Here is a 20,656-nt window from a genome sequence, read left to right as displayed (position 1 = left end):
GAAGATCTAAAAACTATGCACAAAATGGCATGCTATTAAATTGGAATTACTTTAATAATCCCAGTTTAAAATCATTAAGAGTTTATTGGACTTGATGCCTCTGGAAGGGTTTGGCTTGGATATTCAATTCCAGGTGTAACACGCCTGCAAAATGCTGATGAGGCAACAATCTGATTTCATAATAAACAAGAGCTATAAACCAGTTTTCCCCAATCTAGTATCTTGCGTGCATGTTGGACTATATCTTGCATCCTCCATATGTTGTTTGAGAGTGATGGCATTTGTAATCCAAGATATCTGAAAGGCACCATTGCTAGCTGTAAATGTTCTTGCTCACTCTCAATTTTGTAGATTTTTCTTTGTTGCTGGTTTGTTGTTGCATGGTTAAGATGGAGAGAGAGAGAGAGAGAGAGAGGGAGGGAGGGAGGAGAGAGAGGGGGAGAGAGATGCTAATGTAAAGTTGATACCAACTAGACCATTCATGACACTTGCAGAAGAGCAGAGATTGGGGTGATTTCTGCCTCTGCCTTTTCCTGTCTCATCCCAAATACTATATATGTGGCCTCTACTATGTGGAACTGTTGGGGCTCAACAAGGGAACCTGTGGTAGAATGGTCATCCTGAGTTACTGTTCATGGGCCATTCTTTTTGCAGAATGTCCCTTCCCTTTCTGACTTGCATTTCCAAAGCTATTTTTTTTTATTTCTTGAATATTTTGGCTGTTTCATTTAATATCTTGAATTTGCCTAAGGAGCTCAAGATTGTAGCCAGTGCAACATCCCTATGAGGTAAACTAGGCCGAGACTTTAAGAGTGTATCAAGACCAGTGAGTACTGTAAACTTCATAGGGATCTGAACTTCAAACTGAATATGCCCATTTACATTAGCATCTAGCATTTAGGTAAGGGATCTCCAAACTTGACAAATTTAAGACTTGTGGACTTTAATTCCCAGAATTCCTTAGCCAGCATGCACAGATGGCTGAGGAATTCTGGGAAATGAAGCTCACAAATCTTAAAGTTGCCAAGTTTAGTCTAGGCTCTGAAGCTAAACAAGATTAACCTTTAGTACCTAAAAGGGAGTCCATTGGCCTATTCTGGAACCCCCCTGCTTTTCACACTACAGAAAAAGATAACGCAAAGCACTTCTGTACTGTTGCCTAGAAAGCTGCATGAAATGTGTCCACAGGGTCATCAGAAGTGACTCAAAAGCATTTTTTCCCTTTCGTTCCCATTTATTTTCCAAAATTCTGGGTCTTACATGTTGGCTACATTAAGCCTATTGCTATAGAGTAGCCATAGACCTTATTTTTGTGGTTTCCATGTAGTTCATTTTAGAAATCTAGTTTAGAAATACCAGGCTGGACAGAAAGAGGTCACATCTACCACTAGAACAATGGGCCAGTCAGTCATATCAAGAAACCAGAACTCTGATTTAGCAGGAGCAAGTGAGCTTCAACTGGTATTTGCTGTATAATTATTCTGCTTGGTTCCTCTTGACAGCCAGAGCAGATAAATCATCTCTTGCTCCATCAGTGGTTGGCTTAGTGTTGCATGCAAACTGGTCCCTCTGTCTCGCTTACCTAACATGCCAGTTATGTAAGTAACCTTAGTTGGAACAGCTGAGCATACCAGTATGTTTTTCTCAACCACAAGACATCAGACCTGATCAGTGCGTATGAGAATTGTGTGGTAAAGTTCGGAATTGTTCAGTTTCAAAAGGTTGTTAGAGGTCAGCACAATATTTTCCTTGCCTTCTAACCAGTCACAGTTTCCAGACTTTCACTTTGGCATTAAAAGATCATCAGACTCCATTCTAGTAAATTTGGAATCAAAGAAGCCAAATTTCAAGTGCTGGAGCTTTCTTTCTTTCTTTCTTTCTTTCTTTCTTTCTTTCTTTCTTTCTTTCTTTCTTTCTTTCTTTCTTTCTTTCTTTCCTCTTCCTTTCTTTCTTCTTCCTTTCTTCCTTCCTTCCTTCCTTCTTTCTTTCCTTCCTTCCTTCCTTCCTTCCTTCCTTCCTTCCTTCCTTCCTTCCTTCCTTCCTTCCTTCCTTTCTTTCTTTCTTTGGACTTTACTTGCCTCTGCCATTTGAAAGCCACTAAAAAGGTACTTCAAAGAAACAATTTGCCACATTTAAAGAAAAAACAATCCTCGGGTTTCAATATTAAAATCTGATTACATAATTCTGATCAACATAGAAGCAATATAGAGCAAGATGTTTTCTTTAGAATACCAGTGATTTCTCCTCCTCCACTACTACCACTCATTCCCCCCACACACAAAAAAAATTAAGTGATAAAACAGAAATCAGATGCTTTTTTTTTCTGTGACAAAAAAAGGTTCTACAATCTCTAGACTTGTTTGAAACACAGAGGTGCCCAGAGAATGGGTGAGGAGGTGAACTGTTGGAGCAGAGCTGAGGAAACCAGTCCAATCTCAACTATAGTTTTGCAGAAAGAGAGAGAAAAAAGCAAAACCATTTATGTTGGATAACCATTTGTCTGAAGTGGTGTAGGGTTTCCTGCCTGGGCAGGGGGTTGGACTAGAAGACCTCCAAGGTCCCTTCCAACTCTGTTATTCTATTCTATTTATTTGCTAAAGTTATGTTGGGATGCCATTGGTTGGGAGCATGGTATACATTGCGTGATGGATGGCCATATACTCTTTACTGAAGATTATAAAATGAAAGTGTCTTTCAATTTGTGGATTAAAAGGATTTAAAAAGGAATCTTTAATGAATTTGACTATTGGAATGAAAATGGTATGTTTAAATGCAATTTAAAAATAATAATAATGTGGGGTGATAAATGCTCAGATAGTAATTGTTATTGCTTGACAAAATGAGTAACGGGCATTTTGTGTGTTTCTGGTAGTTGCCATTTTTCTTTGGTGTACAGGTAGTCCTTGACTTACAACAGTTCATTTAACGACCGTTCAAAGTTACAACAGCACTGAAAAAAGTGACTTGTGCGTTTTTCAAACTTTCAACCATTGAGCATCCCTATGGTCACATGATCAGAACTGAGATGCTTGGCAAGGGGTTGATATTTATGACGGTTTCAGTATCCTGGGGTCATGTGATCACCTTTTGCGACCTTCTGATAAGCAAAGTCAATGGGGAAGCCAGATTCACTTAACAACTGCAGTCAGGAAAGTTGTAAAATGGAGCAAAATTCACTTAACAAATGTCTCACTTAACAACAGAAATGTTGGGCTGAATTGTGGTCATGAATCGAGGATTACCTATACAAGTGGTGGGTGCATTTTGGAAGGAATGACTGGCAGCTGCTACCGTAACTATTATCAGAACAGAGGCCTATTCTTTTACCATTACTGTCAACAAAAAACCTAAACAGATTTTTTTTTTTAACTTTAATGCCATTTTGAAAAAAAAAAGGACTTTCCTTGTATGTGTCTAACAAGCAAACAAACAAAAAATAATATTCACCCATGTATATTGACCTTTGACAACATAAAGCTTTTTTTGTTTCTGAGAGTCGAAGCGCGCCTGCTCAGAGAAGTTTGGGTGGTGAAGACCAATTGTCCTATGTCCATGTCTTCGTTCCCAGCAATCATTCGAGAGAGATGGAAGCAATCCAAATATATCCCCCAAGACAAGTTTTCTTGTTCTTCTTCCCTTTTCATCCTGCAGGGTTGAAAAAAAAAGTAACGGATATGCCAGATATATGGAAAATTAAGCTGAAATCCTATATTGCTAGTCCTTTGATTCCTATGTTTAAAAAGCTGTGGGAAGAGTTGGAATCTCAGAGAAAGCCCCTTCTGTCGTTGGGTATTCTTTGGTTGGTGTAAAATGTGCCTATAATATGCGTTGTTTTCTTGTATCTGCCAGCATATTTTAGAAAGTGCATCTGATTTTTGAGAGATTTTTTTTTTAAAAAAAGGATTCCAGATCCAGATTACTGGGTAACTAAAACAGCTGTCTGTTGAAAAGACAAAGAAGGCATAGTTTGTCCCTTAATATTGTTGTTATTTAGTCAGTGTGCCTGTCTCTTTATGACACCATGGACCGCAGCATGCTAGGCTCCCCTATCCTCCCCTGTCTCCCTGAGTCTCTCCCAATTTACTCCACTGCGTGGATGACACAATATAACCATCATCATCCTCTGCTGTCCCCTTCTCCGTTTGCCTTCAATCTTTCCCAGCATCAGGGTCTTTTCCAATGAGCCCCCTCTTCTCATTTGGTGGCCAAAGTACTTGAGTTTTGCCCCTTAATATAATGTGGGACAAAAGCCTCTATAAAGAGCCTTGGTGGAGCAGTGGACTAAAGTGCTGTTAAGTAGCACTTAGCTGCCAGCTGCCTGCAATTCCTGCGAGTTCAAATCTCACCAGGCTCAAAGTTGACTCAGCCTTCCATCCTCCCGAGGTAGGTAAAATGCAGACCCGGATTGTGCAGGCAATAAGCTGACTTTGTATAAAAAAGAACATCGCTTAGGGGCCCCCGAAAGCCCTACTAAGCAGGTATATATAAAAGTATGAAGGCTATTGCTTAACACATTGTAAGCCGCCATGAGTCTCCGGAGAAGGGCGGCATATAAATTGAACCAATAAATAAATAAATAAATAAATTTTACTTCCTCCCTATGTATTGGAGCTCCCAGTATAACTTTTCCTTTTCTTATGGGATGATCAGGATTCTTAATATTCAGCTCACATCCTGTGCTTATGTGTTCTTGCAGCAGTCATCTTCCTGTTGCATATTTTTCCATCGGGCCCTTCTGAACATTTGTCTGTATCCTTTAATAATAACTAAGGTGATGAGGATTACGATGCTGCTTTTCTTAAATATTTGGTTTTGCTTGAAGCCATAATTAACTACTGAATGTTAAATAGGTGGCTCCTCACGGTGGGAAGGATGGCAAGTCCATTAGCGTGCTTAGCAAATCAGAACTAAGTTTCTAATAAAAGATCATACAGATTGCCTTGTGTGATAACTGCATAAGAAGAGCATTTAGGGCAAGGAGGAGGTTACACTGAAGAGACGTGTCATAGCTGTAGACTTCTTGAATGCAGAAGAGGCTGTTATGGAAAAGAGCACAGTCCATGCATAAGAATAAGAGAGCAAGAATCAAACCAGGTCTCTGACATGGCAGACAGAAAAGACAACATGGGTAATCCCAGAACCTTTTGACAGTGGCTTAGACCGAGGCTATATTCGTCTGTCTCTTCTACTGACAGACAACTGTTAAACAGATTGATTCTAAATGTATTCAGCCCTCAATAGAGGGGGTAAAATATTTCCCAAATATTTGTGTGCGTATAACTGTGATCTGTCATGCATGGGAAGATATCATGAATGGTCGGCCCCAGCCTGCCTTAGATCAGGTTGTCTGAATTGCTGAGAATTTTTCCAGGCATGGCATTTGAGGATTCCTCAGGCTGGAAAACATGTGAAGTGGAGATAACAGGAGATGTAACCAACACAATTGTATTTATTTATTTACGTACTTATTTACTTACTTACATACTTGGACTTCTATGCCGCCTATCTCGCCAAAGCAGCTCTGGAAGGAACCAATTTCCTCAGACTTTCATGCCTTGTTTTATATGTGTCATTCATGTCCTCCTTTCTCCAGTATAAAACATCAAAATCTACCCACGGGAAAAATCCCAGAACTAGCATTTTCCTGGAAACTTCTTTCCTTCCTCCCCAATAATGAGGTTGTGCAGCCTTTGCTTTCTCTTCCTTTTTTAGGAAGATCATTAGTAGGTAAGGATTGCTAGGCAATATGTTTATATCATCCAGCTCAAATAACCAGTGGTGGTTTGTACTATCTTCTAGAGAAAGTGCTTCATTTTTTTTTTCTTAACAGTTCTATAATTAAGATAAGGTAAGATGATTGGAAGCTAAGCAGGGTCAGACCTGGCTAGTGGTTGGCTAGGCAATCTCCAGAGAATAATTGGGTTGTAGGCTAAATTGGGCATTTTAATGCATGAAAACATTTGCATTGCTGCTAAGAAATCTATGTGGCTGTGTCCATGAAATCACTAGAACTTGATCTCCACCTGAAGGAGATTATTTTTGCAAACCAGAGAATACCAGAACTAGGTAAATAAATCTGATCACATAAGCGGGGTGGGGGAGGGGGTGGAAGGGGGAGAGAATTTGTTGTTACATGACAACTGATACACTTTGGCTTTATTCTTCTCTGGAAGACACTTCGTGAGATGCAAAATTTGATGTAAATAAGCCACACTATGTTGATGCGTGAGATAGCTCTGGCAGGATCTGGGCACAATCTTGTTGCTGGTGGAGTTTTCTGAGTATTTGCTTCTCCAGAAACCTCACCTATTCCATCATTGGGCTTGGCTTCAATATCTGATGAGGTTGAAATTGCTGTGTGGGAGACTGGGTGTGCCAGCTTCTTCTTCTGGACACCTTTAGCATATGGTAAGAGCTCCTGCTGTCATGTTCTATCCTCCACTGTCCTGCCTGTGATCAAGAAAGAAACCTGGAACAGAGTAACATCTGGAAGTGACCCAGTCAAACAGAGGAATGCTGTAAGGGGAAGGCTTCTTACAATATGTGTTCCTGCAAATGTTATTGGAACTGTTAGTAAACATTCAACTGGGGCTGACCTTGAGAAGTCTTAATTAGCCCAAAAGACCAAATTATAAACATTCCAAGGGACAGCCACTTTTCAATGACCTTCTACTGACTTCTGATGTTCACCTGCCTGAATAGTTCTTCTTTGTTCCTGTTATACAGGAATGTACGCTATACTTTTTCAGAAAGGCCTTGCTGAAAAATGAATGCTTTCTCTGGGGGGTTTTTCAGGGGCTGCCACAAAGAAGAGGTAGTGAAGCTATTCTCCAAAGCACCTGAGGACAGGACAAGAAGCAATGCAGAGAAGAGAAGCAAGGAGAGAAGCAATCTAGAACTAAAGAGAAATTTCCTGACAGTTAGAACAATTGATCAGTGGAACAACTTGCCTCCAGAAGTTGTGAATGCTCCAACACTGGATGTTTTTAAGAAGATGTTGGATAACCATTTGTCTGAAGTGGTGTGGGGTTTCCTGCCTAAGCAGGGGGTCGGACTAGAAGACCTCCAAGGTCCCTTCCAACTCTGTTATTCTATCCTATTCTGGTTTGAGTTATGTGCCTATGTTATGTAAACGCACATAAGCATTTTATGTAATGCAGTTCTGTACAAATCCAGCCTTTGGCTGGTTTTTTTCCTTCCTCCATAAATATCACTTGCAGGCAATGAGAAAGGTATAATAAACTATAAGGGCATATCAATCCATAGTAGCAGATAATTCTTTCCTCCTTCTCTACTGTTTTCAATGTTGGCTTATTAGGCAGACTTCATAAGTGGTTGTATTGCTAATATTTCTGGGAGCGTGCACCAAGCTGTCAAAGGACATAACCCACTCCTCTAGAGAGCCCAAATTTGCATTATTGGATATTAGGACTGCTGATGGCAAGACTCGCACCTAAACAGATGCTGATCAAAAAAAAAAAAAATTGATTCAGTGACAATAATCAAAACTGATGTCCCAAATGCCTTTTATTGTTTCTCTGCTTTAGAAAGACTTGAGACCTCGTCTCTGCCAGATGAAGAAGGGCCCCAATGGGTACGGGTTCAACCTCCACAGTGATAAGACAAAACCAGGCCAATACGTCCGGGCTGTGGATCCAGATTCTCCAGCTGAAGCTTCAGGGTTGCGGCCTCAAGACCGTATCATTGAGGTATGTATTTTTTTGGGAGTGGGGGGGGGGGTCATTGTTTGTTGCACATTAACATTTGACTAACCTAGATGCTGTTTTCTCAAAGAAAACTGATTAAATGGAAGTTGTGATCCAAGAGTTTTGCCAGCTTAGCCATTTCTGGGCTTTTCGAAATCACCTCATACATCTCGCTATTTTTAAGCCAAATAAATTTGCCAGTGAACTTGGAGAATTAAAATACCCGTTGTCTGATTTGAGAGTAATTATTGTTATATAGTATTTCTATACCCTGCCATAAAGCATGTAACATTTTAAAATGCCTTTACCTTGCAAATAAGTAGAATTCTATTTCTTGTCTGAGACCATTTCCTCAAAGATCCTTGTAGTCTATTTTAACATATTTTAAGATAAATTAAGACCTTCATTCCTGGGCTCCTTTCAATTGCAATCTCACCTGGCAGCAGGGTTGCAATCTCACCTGGCAGCAGGGTTCACCTGGATACTTTTGGCCTAGGAGCTCAGTGGATCCACCTCCGTGATACTTGTTTAGAATCTTCAAATTGTCATCACTAATTATAGCACCATCCAGCAAGGCATGTACCTGCCCTGAGGAATTTGCCAATTAAATTGGAGCATGAAAAAGCAATAACAGAAGACGTTGGAGCAAAAGATAGCAGGGGACGAATAGGCTTATGATTTAAAAGAATATCCTTGAGTCTTAACATTGGTTTCAGCATGAGCTTAAACCTGAACTTCTCGATGGACAGTGTCATAAGCACAAGAGGATAGATTGGATGTTGATAACCCAGGCTCAGTTTCATGCCAAATAGCCTCTTTTAAAGATCAGAAGAGAAATGCCAATGGTAGGGAAGTTACGACCAAGTCTGGGAACCAAAGACAAATAGATCTTCCACACTGGGTCATTTCACAAAAAGGCTTTGGAAGGGCTAAGTTAAACAAAGATAACTTCTCCACACTGTCCAGGGATTCGTAAAGGAGGGAGATTTTTCTGAAGCAGTCACCGTTGGATTGCACAATCAAAAGTGTCAGGCATGCATGGCTAGAGATGAGGCTACGCAACACTGTAGATATGTGACATTTTATACAGACTCCTAACTACCCACTTGCATAGATGCCTTCACAGCATGAAATTCTGTTCCAGTCTTTAGGGAGAAACGAGCATGAATGGCACTTTTTGGAGGATATGAGTTTAGCCACATGGAGTAGAAGGTGAAGGCTAAGAAGGCTATTCCCTATATCAGTGGTGGCGAACCTATGGCACGCGTGCCAAAGGGGGCACTCAGAGCCCTCTCTGTGGGCACGTGCGCTGTCACCCCAGCTCAGAGTTCGCCAGAGTTCATTACTAGAAAGCCAGAGGGACGTGGGGCCAGGCTGCTTCCCTCCCTCTCTCCATGCACGCCTGAGGACATTTCTCATATCACCCGCCCCTCTGCCCAGCAGCCCAATGGGAACGCTTCCTCCCTTCCCTATCTGGGGTAAGACGGGTGGCTCACATGTGGCGTGAGAGTGCAGTATGGACGGCAGCCTGTTGAGTCTGGGGCGAAGGTGATTCCCATGGTGGAGAGGCGCTAGGTTGGAGGTCAGCATAGCTCACAGTGTGGCATAGCTGGAGGGGAGGGGAGCTGGAGGGGAGCAGAGATGGATGATTGAGGTCTGCATACCTCCTGTATATGGGAAATTGCCGTGTTGGCACTTTGCGATAAATAAGTGGGTTTTGGGTTGCCGTTTGGGCACTCAGCAGGGGTGGATTCTACTTACCTTTACTACCAGTTCGCATCGGGGCCGCCCACGCAGAAGCATTTTGATGATGTTGAGGTTGGTGGTCGGAGCCTCCCGACGGCTTTACTACTGGTTCTATAGAACCGGTGCAAACCGGGGGCAACCCACCACTGGCACTCGGTCTCTAAAAGGTTCACCATCACTGCCCTATATTGTGCCAATGTATAAGCTAGGAAAGGGAGAGAGATAAACTGCATACAGCTTCTACTGTGTATAAGTTTACAGACACTTTAATATTTCACTCCTATAAAAAGTTAAGCCTAAGGCCAAAGCCCATTATTTTTATTCATATTATTTTTACCCTAAAGTGTGCTTAGTTTAGGCTTCTACAGATCAACTGCCCAGAAAGGAGATCTAGCAAGTAGGTTATTTGTTACTTCAGTATGTCACAAAACCAGGTTTGGGCAGTCTTGATTGGTCGGTGTTGTGGGAGCCCTGGGTGTGTCTTTTGTGCTACATGCGTTGTTTGCATGTGCCCAGTCATAAAGCCTTTGGTGCCCTAGAGGCATTCTGGTAAATAAAGATGATAGAGTTGGTACTTGCTGTGCAGCATGCCAGCTACGCTTTTATTATGTTTTAATTAAAAGATCCTTTAAAGCAAAATAAGAAGTTTGCCAACACGGAGGGAGGTGTCAGAAGGATGCTGGTGCGCACAAGCTCTATATTGCTGACCCTGCATTGAATTAACACGCATGCAGCTCCATTTGCGCGAGCAGCAGGTGTGTGTGCCCGCCCCCACGCAAATGGAGCTTGCACGTGCACTTGCCACTTGTGGGGAACCATCCCTCTCTCCTCCTCCCCCCTGGGGACTGCTGCTATAGATGCCTATTTTGTGGGAAAGCTAACACTTTTAGCTCAACGTGAAATTAATGTAAGGGTTGTAATATGCAAGTCATATGCCTATATACCTTCTGTAAGTGCATTTTGTACTTTCTTTTCAAACTACCTTGAGTGTAAAATTATTTATAAAGATAATAAAGGTGGGATAAAAATAAAAATGAATAAATAAATATAGCTGATTTTCTTATTCTCTGCGGTTAAGTCATACTGACTAATAAGAATGACTTAAGATTACTGAGCAAGAGTAATGGCATCAACTAAAGGTCAGAGCTGGGAGTATCCACTTTCAGTCTAATTAAAATTCTGATACATGTTGTAATTTATTTTTTATGATTTATAGATTGCCTTTCAGCACATGGGTGCTCATTAAGCTCTGGGTACAGTCAGGTTTATACTGCTGTTGCTGCAATCTAGCCCTATCCATTCCTGGCCTGTTTGCTGTGTTACACAAGGCACTTCTCTTTTAAGATAACAACCACAGTATGGCCTTATATTCTTTGTCAAAATAGTCTCTGGCCATATCTGTTAAGAAATTCAGAAACCACAAACATGGTGTTTTTAAATGATAATATAATCTGCATCCAAATTTAATGGCCATGTTTCCTTCCTTCTTGAGCCTTCAGATAGGGCAAAATTGAGCTCGTCTAAGTACAGAGCAGTGTTACGTTTTTGCTAGGCTGACTTTCTGAGCAATGGCTTACTTGAAATTTAAAGTAATCCAGTGACCATTTTTAGTTTTGTGGAAATAGTAAGGAATCATTGATGGTTCCTACAGAAAGACCTACTGCCAGAGGTAATAGCCCTCATAAAGATAGGTATCCTAAGATCATAGAGCTGCTCTTGAATGACATTACATGGGCGCTGGGTTTGATAGACTGCATCTTTTGTTCTGATGTTCTCACCCTCTTGTGTGGACCCTTGCACTTCCTTGGAAACCTATGGGAGAATTTTCATTAGGAATGCTTGTGTTATTGGACAACTTTTGGTAGAAATCTGTTTGTCCATCAAAAGTAACCTGGTCTTCAAGGTCTTCAAGGATTATGCTCCATGACCTTTTGCAATATATGTGAGGGATTAATGTCAGGTATAAGGAACTGGGTTTTATTAGAAATGCAGTCCCTTGAAGATGGCGCAGAGCCATGATTTAGATCCAACTACTTCATGTTCACATGGAGTGCTAAATTTGGAAAGGCAGTGAAGCTCTAAAGCAGCCTTTCAGCTTGGCATTATTTTGCTCAAAAGGCAGAGCCTTAACCCAACTATCCTTGTTCACAGAAAATGTTAAACATTAAAAGACGCTGGTTAAGGATGTTGAGAATTATAATTTGATACATTTGGAGGGTAGAAGATTGAGGAAAATTGTTTGAGGGACATTTATGTCACCAAAGAAAAGAAAGGCCTTTACTACCCATGTTTCCCTGAAAAGAAGACCCGGACTTATTTTCTTTTGACCCCTGAAAAAATAGCTAGGGCTTCTTTTCAGGTGGGTCTAATTATTGACTCACCTCGCTGTGGCAGCACCAAGAGCCCTGCCCAGCAGGAGCCTGCTGCTGGCCTACTTCTGCGGCCGCTTATCGCCGCTTGCACGTGTCGCCCCCAGCCTCCGTTTAGCCGTTAGAGCCTTCCGGAAAGCCCTCTGCAGCTGAGAAATGGGCTCCGAATTGACACGCATAGCTCCCCCGGCTTCCGTTTCGCCATCAGAGGCCTTCCGGAAAGCCCTCTGCAGCCGATAATAGATAACAGCTGTTGTTGGCTGCAGAGAGCTTTCCGGAAGGCTCTGACAGTGAAATCAGAGGTGGGTTTCAGCAGGTTCTGACCAGTTCTGGAAAACCGGTAGCAGAAATTTTGAGTAGTTCGGAGAACCGGTAGTAAAAATTCTGACTGGCCCCGCCCCCATCTATTCTCTGCCTTCCAAGTCCCAGCTGATCGGGGAGAAATGGGGAATGCCTTCCCCTGGAGTGGGGTGGCAATGGAGATTTTACAGTGTCCTTCCCCTGCCACACCCATCAAGCCATACCCACAGAACTGGTAGTAAAAATTTTTGAAACCCACTACTGGGTGAAATGGAGGTCGGGGCAATGCACGCATCAATCCGGAGCCCGTTTCTCAGCTGCAGAGGGCTTACCGGAAGACTCTGGCGGCGAAATGGATGCGTGTGAGCGGCGGCAAGCAGCCGCAGAAGAAATGGGCTGCAGAAGAAGCAACTGCAGAAGAAGGCGGGGCAGGTGTCAGAGTGTGTGAGGCCTGGTAAATAGGGCAGCTCCACCCCTCCATCCCCACCCAGCTTAATTTTTACCTCGCCACACCCACTGCACCCCAGGGTGGGCGGGATCTTAATTAGGGCTAATTTTGGGGGTAGGGCTTCATTTGAGCACATGCGTTCAAAAATATGATAGGACTTCTTTTTGGGGTGGGTCTTGTTTTAGAGGAAACACGGTATATGTAATTTAGATAGTTAAATATAATTTCAAATGATAGTGTGCGACAGTTTTAAATATCCCATGACATTGGCAAAAGATTCAGCTGTGACAATTCCTATTGCTTTTGTGGGAGACAGATACCATATAGTCCTGTGCTTGCTGTTGTGGGGTGCTACTGATTGTTGTGGGGTGGACACCAACGTTTCTAAAGTCTCAATATTGTTTGGGTGCCTGCCTGAATCTGTGTTTCTTTGTTTGGGCTCAGAAACATGTTTCTTTCTTCGCAGGTGAATGGGCAATGTATGGAAGGCAAGCAACATTCAGATGTTGTTTCAGCCATAAAGTCTGGTGGAGATGAGACCAAGCTGCTGGTAGTGGATAATTTAACAGATGAATTCTTCAAGAAGTGCAAAATCATCCCCTCTGAAGCACATCTGAAAGGTATGGCAGCCGTTTGCTAAAGAAGATATTATTGTGGTTTGGGCGAGATTTAAAGAACAACTCCTTCCTAGACAGAGATGCTGTGAGTGTGTTTGAATGCAAGTGTGAGGCGAGCATGGGCCTACTGGATAGGCTAGCAAAGAGCCCCTGACAATTCTCATTTTCTGCCTTAGAGTCCTGTACCTTATGTTGCAGGAGAATGGTGCGGTGTAGCCATGTCTGAGTCTTGAGTGGAAATAACTGATCTCACCAGAAACAAGACAGGAATTAGCAGCCCCTTTAAACGTTAGATAAATCCCAATAATGCAGAATGGCCAGGAACAACGTGATATGTGAACATCCTCAATAGTTGTGGTATTTGGCATAAAAGAACTAAAAAGAAGTGGGAGCATGTCATTGGCCCATTCAGAAAGGCCGAGTTCATTGTTAAATGAGTTACAAGATGTTCTTCCATCTTTAGGAATATAAGAAGCTGCTTAGTTTTGAATCGCCCTCTTGGTTTATTGAGCCCAGAATTATGGGTACAGACTGGTAGCTGCTGTCCATGGTTCAGGACAGTTTGCCTAGCTCAGGACAGTCCTGAAGGGACTGAAGTTAGATTTTTTCTTTTCTGTATTCAAAGCATGTGCTCTACTATTGAGGGGTATATTTTCCATCAATATTAGAACAAAAAACTCCTCCCCCCAAATTCTGAGTTAATGTTCTCAAATGCTGGTTTGTTCTACAGATAAATGAATGCTAAATTCATTTAAATGAAATTAAATGTTGGATATATAAGCCAGTAGGCCTGTCTCTGAAAAGCATGTATTGCAGTGGTGGGTTTCAAAATTTTTTACTACCGGTTCTGTAGATCTGGCTTTGTGGGTGTGGTGTGGCTTGGTGGGCATGGCTTGGTGGGCGTGACAGGGGAAGGTTACTGCAAAATCCCCATTTCCTCCCGATCAGCTGGGTCAGAACCTGCTGAAACCCACCTCTGATGTATTGATAACTGGGAGCTAGTCTTGGGAATGCCTGGCTGCTTTCCACACAAATAAGAGTCTTTCTCTATCCTCCTTGCTCTCTACACCCAGACACAAAATAGAATTTTCCTAAAAAACAGAAAGGCATTTAAGCCATGCTGGTTTAAATGATTGAGATGAACTAGCACAAAGCACATTTGAGGCACATCAAGCTCTATAACCTTGCATTGGATCCCCAGCATCACAGCAATGAAAGGATAAAAAAAACCAAGAAGGCGAGAGACACATGCCATCTTATCCTTTTCACATGTTCTTGGCGCTCAGATGTCAAACTAGAGTTTGTATTGTTGTTGAGATCTGCAGGCAACAGGTTTGGGGCAGGGGCTCTGTACTTTGCAATTTTACTCTTTGAATGTTGATAAAAACTGAGAGGCTCAGGGAATGTTGCTGCCAGGATTTTTGATTTGTGTTTTTTGGGGTCAACCGTTTCTGGATTAAGCTGGCAGAGTCATTGTACCCAGGGGTGAAATGCTACCAGTTAGCACCGGTTCGGGTGAACCAATAGTAATAAAATCTACCGGTTTGTCCGAACCCGTATTTCCGACGATCAGCTGTGCTGCATGATTTACATTCGCTAGAAAGCAGGAAATCCTGTTTTCTAGCAAATCTAAATCATGCGACACAGCTGGTCCCCCCCCCCTGCTATTCTACTTACCTTCAAATGGCTCCTTTTTCTGTGTGAAGCACGTGTTTGGTGCACACAGTGCATGCGTGTGCGCAGCATGTGTTGTGCGCACATGCGGGCAGCAAACCAGTGGCAACCCACAGAGGATTTCACCACTGATTGTACCACTGTTTTAATCTCTATTTCATCAAAGCAGCAGCAGCAAATGTCACACTGCCAACATTAACAGTGCATTCATGGGCATGGAGAGTACATATGACCTGCAGGTTGCCCATCCCTGCTCTAGATTCTGGCCTTTGAAATTTGGCCTTAGAGTTCATGCCTGGCATACAGTGAGGGCTTCCCAAATTGTCTATGTCCTAGAGGGGGAATTCCCTTTATCTCCTGAGCAGGATTAAGATTAGTGGATGACTGTGGTGGAATCTGCGCCTTTAAGAGATGTCCAAGGCATCATGTGTGTAATTGAGACAGATTTACAGATGGGGATCATAGATGGATACAGTGATAGAACTTTGATTCTGTCAATTACTTGCTTAGGCTTCTGTCCGGAATATCTGGACAGTGTCTTTTTCTCTCTACACAGTGTAATTCCTGGATTAAAAACCGAAGGAAGGAAGGAAGGAAGGAAGGAAGGAAGGAAGGAAGGAAGGAAGGAAGGAAGGAAGGAAGGGAGGAAGGGAATAAGTTTTTCTAAGGGAGGATCCTCGTGTGAAAATCTCTTCTAGGTAGTCCTCAATTTATGACCACAATTGAACTCAAAATCTCTGTTGCTAAGCAAGACATTTGTTAAGTGAGTTTTGCCCCATTTTATGACCTTTCTTGTCAAAGTTGTTAAGTGAATCACTGCAGTTGTTAAATTAGTAAGTGTTGTTAAGTGAACCTGCTTAAGGTTGTTAAGTGAATCTGCCTTCCCCATTTTTTATTTTTTATTTTTTTTTTAATTTGATTTATATGCCGCCCTTCTCCGGAGACTCAGGGCGGCTTACAATGCGTTAAGCAATAGCCTTCATACTTTTGTATATTTCAGCTTATTGCCCCCACAAACTGGGTCCTCATTTCACCTACCTTAGAAAGGATGGAAGGCTGAGTCAACCTTGAGCCTTGGAGAGATTCGAACCAGCAGTAATTGCAGGCAGCTGTGTTAATAACAGGGTGCTTAGACCACTGTACCATCAAGGCCCATTGACTTTGCTTGCCAGAAGGTTGCAAACCCCCCCACCCCCCCACCCCCAACCATCATCAATATGAGTCAGTTGCCAAGCATCTGAATTTTGATCACATGATCACAGGGATGCGCTAACAGTCATAAGTGTGAAAAATGGTTGTAAGTCACTTTTGTCAGTGCTTTTTTCAGTGCCGTTGTAAATTGGACCGGTTCCCATATGAACTGTTGTAAATCAAGGACTACCTGTGCTAGATTATACATATGGATTGATTGACCTTGGGAAGGATTTTTGTTCTTGTGTAAATAAGTTGGGGCTATATGTCTGTGCGGAGGCAGAAGAGATTGCTGTCCATTTTAACTGCACCATGAATTCCGGCCCTTATTCCTCCTGTGTGAGGGCGCTTTTTCTAGCAAGACCACATTCTTCCTCTTATCAACCCACATAGATGGTTTTGTGTTTTTTTTTGTCTGCAGAAGACTTCGTTTATGGAAGGGTCAGTAGAAATAGTTCCGTAATGCAAAAAGAATCCATATAGCCATTATGTTCTATGTAGTCATTGTATATTTTACTTCAAAATTAATTGGGCAGGAAGAAGTAATTCAGGGGATGAGATCTTTTTAATGATGATTAAATAATGCCTTAATAGAGGGCCTTATCATTAACTAAATAGTAACAGCTACCACAATGCATAATGAGGGAGATGCTTGGATCTTGAAGAGTGGCTAGGAATGGCTTATTTTAACACATCACCCAATCCATTTCCTTACGTGACATTATTAGAAACAATTAAATCCTTCCTAAGTGTGTGGCCAGGGTCAAATAAGTTTGGCATCCATATATAAGTGGAAATTATTTTCTGGTACTTGGAAAAAGTAGGTTTCTAGGTTAAACATAATTTTTATGATTATGGTAATCTAGTTTTTAAAGAAAGGATCATCTGGGGGAAAGCATCTGTCCTGGGCTTGATGGAAGAGTCTCTTGTGCATGCTCTGCGTTGGGAAGAAAGGAACTGGATCAGCAACCAAGTCACTCTGGAAATGTCATGATTTCAGTCCTATCTCTAGTAGGGCATGTATAAGATGCCATCATTCATGATTCCACTTCACAGGGCTCAAGGAAAGGACCACCCAAAGTCCCTCCGCTCCATAGAGAGAGGAATACAGAGTAGTTTTGCCAGAGGGAAGAGACCAAAGAGAAGAGTCCTCTGATGCCAGATCATTGAATCAGAGGAGTGAAGCATGGGGAGAGAAAAGGCTATGCATTACGGTATTGACATTTGACCCTCAGGGATCTTCCAACTAGCAGCCTTTTGCCAAATAAAATGTTCTGTTTTGCTCAATAGCTCTGAGTTGAAAAGGCACAACAGCACTGAGTCATCTAATTACTAAATTATTTAAATGACTTTCAAAGGCTAATTATTGGTTTTTAAGAACCTGAGCAGTTCTACACCTCTTAGTTTGCATGGCTCTCTAGCACTGAGTCAGTATGTAGAACTACCTTCCAATTTAACATATGGGAAATGTATTTCACTTCTGATTTGTACTAGGATATAATTAATGACCAATCATTAATTCTGATTTGTACTAGGATCTAATTAATGACCAATTAAACATTTGTCTCTTGACAAGAAAGTTCTCATTGAGAATCCAGATTGGGGATAAGGCAGGAATAGTCCAAGAAAGAAGAGCTTCCTATTTTATGATTCCCTGGATCAAAGCTGACCTTTATTACACAATTCATTTACTTCCTTTAGAGCACTACAGAGCTGGAGATGTTGTTGCTTTGTATTGATCTCTCTTCACAAGATACATCCTCAAACCAACATCTCTTATACAACATCTTTTTTAATTTGGATTGCCTGCTTTGGGATCCCATGATGGAATAGTTATGGGTGGCAGATGGAGGGAAGCATTTCTGGAGCATCAGTGGGACAAGATCAGTTACCTAAGAAAGAGGAACAGTGCTCTTTGGAATCTCTTAATCCATTTAAGCATTCCTCTTCTAAATAGAATTTGTTGCTTGTTAGCAGGTGGCACCTAGTTCATTTTGATTGTTCTAACAATCAAAAAGGTAAGCAAGGTTTGGTCATGGTTTGTCCTTGGCTAAATAACCATCAGGAACTCCCTAGGCTGAGAAGTTGAAGAATCATCCTAGAAAAAGGCAAGATTGCCAAGTCAACTGCTTGGATGCTGTCCCTAAGTGTCTCCCTTGACTCCCTAAATTAGCCATCAGTAGACCAGAGGTGAAATCCAGCAGGTACTGACAGATTCTGGAAAACTGGTAGCGGAAATGTTGAGTAGTTCGGAGAACTGGCAAATCACACCTCTGGCTGGCCCTAGAGTGGGGTGGGAGTGGAGATTTTGCAATATCCTTCCCCTGGGGTGAGGTGGGAATGGAGATTTTGCAGTATCCTTCCCCTGCCATGCTCACCAAGCCATGCCCACCAAGCCACACCACACCCACCAAGCCACACCCACAGAACCGGTAGTAAAAAAATTTCACCACTGCAGTAGATCATAGAAATAAACATATTTACACATATTCAAAAGAGACAACAAAAAACTAAGAAGGAAACAAGTCTCCAATACATTTTGTAAACCAACACTTAGATGAAGGGGGAATAGCACTAGACAAACAAGCAGTAAACAACAGCCTAATCAAGAAACTACCAGGAAGAAAAACACACACCAGTTTGACATCTGGGGCAGTGGTGGGATTCAAAATTTTTTACTACCGGTTCTGTGGGCGTGGCTTGGTGGCCATGGCACGGCTTGGTGGGCGTGGCTCTGTGGGCGTGGCAGGGGAAAGATACTGTAAAATCTCCATTCCCTCCCCACTCTAGGGGAAGGATACTGCAAAATCTCCATTCCCTCCCCACTCCAGGGGAAGGATACTGTAAAATCTCCATTCCCACCCCACTCCAGGGGAAGGATACTGCAAAATCCCCATTTCCTCCTGATCAGCTGGGACTCGGGAGGCAGAGGATAGATAGGGGTGGGGCCAGTCAGAGGTGGTATTTTCCGGTTCTCTGAACTACTCAAAATTTCCGCTACCGGTTCTCCAGAACTGGTCGGAACCTGCTGAATACCACCTCTGATCTGGGGAATGAACCTACAGAGGTGGCAATATTATTGCTGCTGTTTCTTTGACTTGTGCCACAATGAGTCTTGATGATATTGTAGTGCGACATGCAAGACCTAAGGAGGTGGGAAGGAATTACATTCTCTCTTAGCTGATAACAACCCTGTGTCCAGCTGACGTTCTCTTTGTTCCTGAGAACTTGCCTATTCTGGATGGAGACTCTCTGCCCTTCTAGTTTGGCTCTGAGCTTTGTCTCACCTAAACCAGAGCCAAAACTATACTTGGATTATGAAAGATGGCCCATTTATTTAAAGGTGTCATAATGTTTTGCAATTATGTGCAACATGCTGTAATTGGAAGGGGAGCCAGGGTCTAAAGAGTTAGGCCGGCTTCCAGCTCAGTCTAGTTTTTTGTTTAAGGCAACATGGGGACATGTTTTTTCGCTCCTTCCGTATAACAAAAGATTGATTGTTGTGGCACCAGCCACCAACAGCCATTTCCTTCAGTCCTTGTGCATTGTTTGTGTCTTTGGCAAGTACACCTCAGAATTATCTCTGATTGTTGCTAAACCACAACTCCAACGCCAGCTAACTGCCTTTTCTTTTTCTTTGACGACAACACAGTATCCAAGCCAGAAAGACATGGATTCTGCCTGCTGTTCTTATTTAATTTCTCAGCGAACATGGTTGAGAATTAGAGCCGACCTTGAGTGAAAGTTGTTGCATTGGGGGATGTGAATTTTTAGAAAGGGAGAGGAAGTAGATCAGGAAGCAGATATTTGGATCCAAAGTAGATGAGCACAAACAAGAGACTTTCTTCAGTTTTTGGACTGAGTACATAATTTCCACTGTGTCACTGGTGAAGATTTATTGACAGAATCCAAAGACTTGTGGAAACTAGTTGAACAACTGGGGCACCTTGGCTGAACTCTCACATGATGCCAAACGAGGATGATTGCAGAAGCCCTCATGGCCTCGTTCATACTTTACTTTTAAACCAAACGAAATGCAGCTCATTGTGACTTTCCCCACTGCTGAGCTAACATTTTTCTCTTCCTATCTTGACTTGTGGTAACTTATGGTCATGTAAAATAGTGGCTCCCACTTCCGCTCTGTGTCCTGGCTTTGAATCTGATCTGATTCCCCTGCCAGATGTCAGTCAGGGGGAGGAGTTAAATGACAAGCTTTGCGCTGTTGCCATGCAAGTGCCATCTCTTTCGTATGTCACGCACACAAAAAGGGAGGTGGTTTATGTCGTGATTCTGAATCGGGTCCTGTGTATTCCTCTGTTTGTGCCCTGGTTAAATGCAAGAGGGGGGCAGCCTGTAGTGTAATATGTAAATCTGGCCACTGTATTGGTTTCATAGCAACCAGGTCTTAACAGGCCTCTTTCAATATATCACAAATTTAATTCAACAACTTGCTTTTGCAGTTTTCAAACTTTTCATTAGCATTCATGAATGCACAGAAAAGTTGCTTTAAACCAGATCAAGCCTCAGTCTGATGGAGAGTAATTGTCTTGCTTAGCAGTGGCTCTCCATGCAGAATTCCCCATCCTTTGCTACTTCACCATTTTC

General features: G+C 42.3%; 1 protein-coding gene across 1 annotated transcript in view; it reads left to right on the top strand.

Annotated features, from left to right (window-relative positions):
• The window catches only part of NHERF1 (NHERF family PDZ scaffold protein 1), a 63,352-nt gene that overhangs the window by 34,270 nt on the left and 8,426 nt on the right, over window positions 1–20,656 (top strand). Inside the window, exons 2-3 of the mRNA XM_070937588.1 lie at window positions 7,548–7,709; window positions 13,036–13,189. Coding sequence (XP_070793689.1) covers window positions 7,548–7,709; window positions 13,036–13,189 — 316 coding nt within the window. The remainder of the gene's footprint in view (window positions 1–7,547; window positions 7,710–13,035; window positions 13,190–20,656) is intronic.

The sequence above is a fragment of the Pituophis catenifer genome, unplaced genomic scaffold (genome assembly GCF_029215685.1).
Source record: "Pituophis catenifer annectens isolate HBS135680 unplaced genomic scaffold, rPitCat1.0.hap2 SCAF_2, whole genome shotgun sequence".
NCBI classification, from domain to species: Eukaryota; Metazoa; Chordata; class Lepidosauria; order Squamata; family Colubridae; genus Pituophis; species Pituophis catenifer.
The sequence above is the reverse complement of the archived record's forward strand: the minus strand, read 5'-3'. Positions and strand labels throughout refer to the sequence as shown.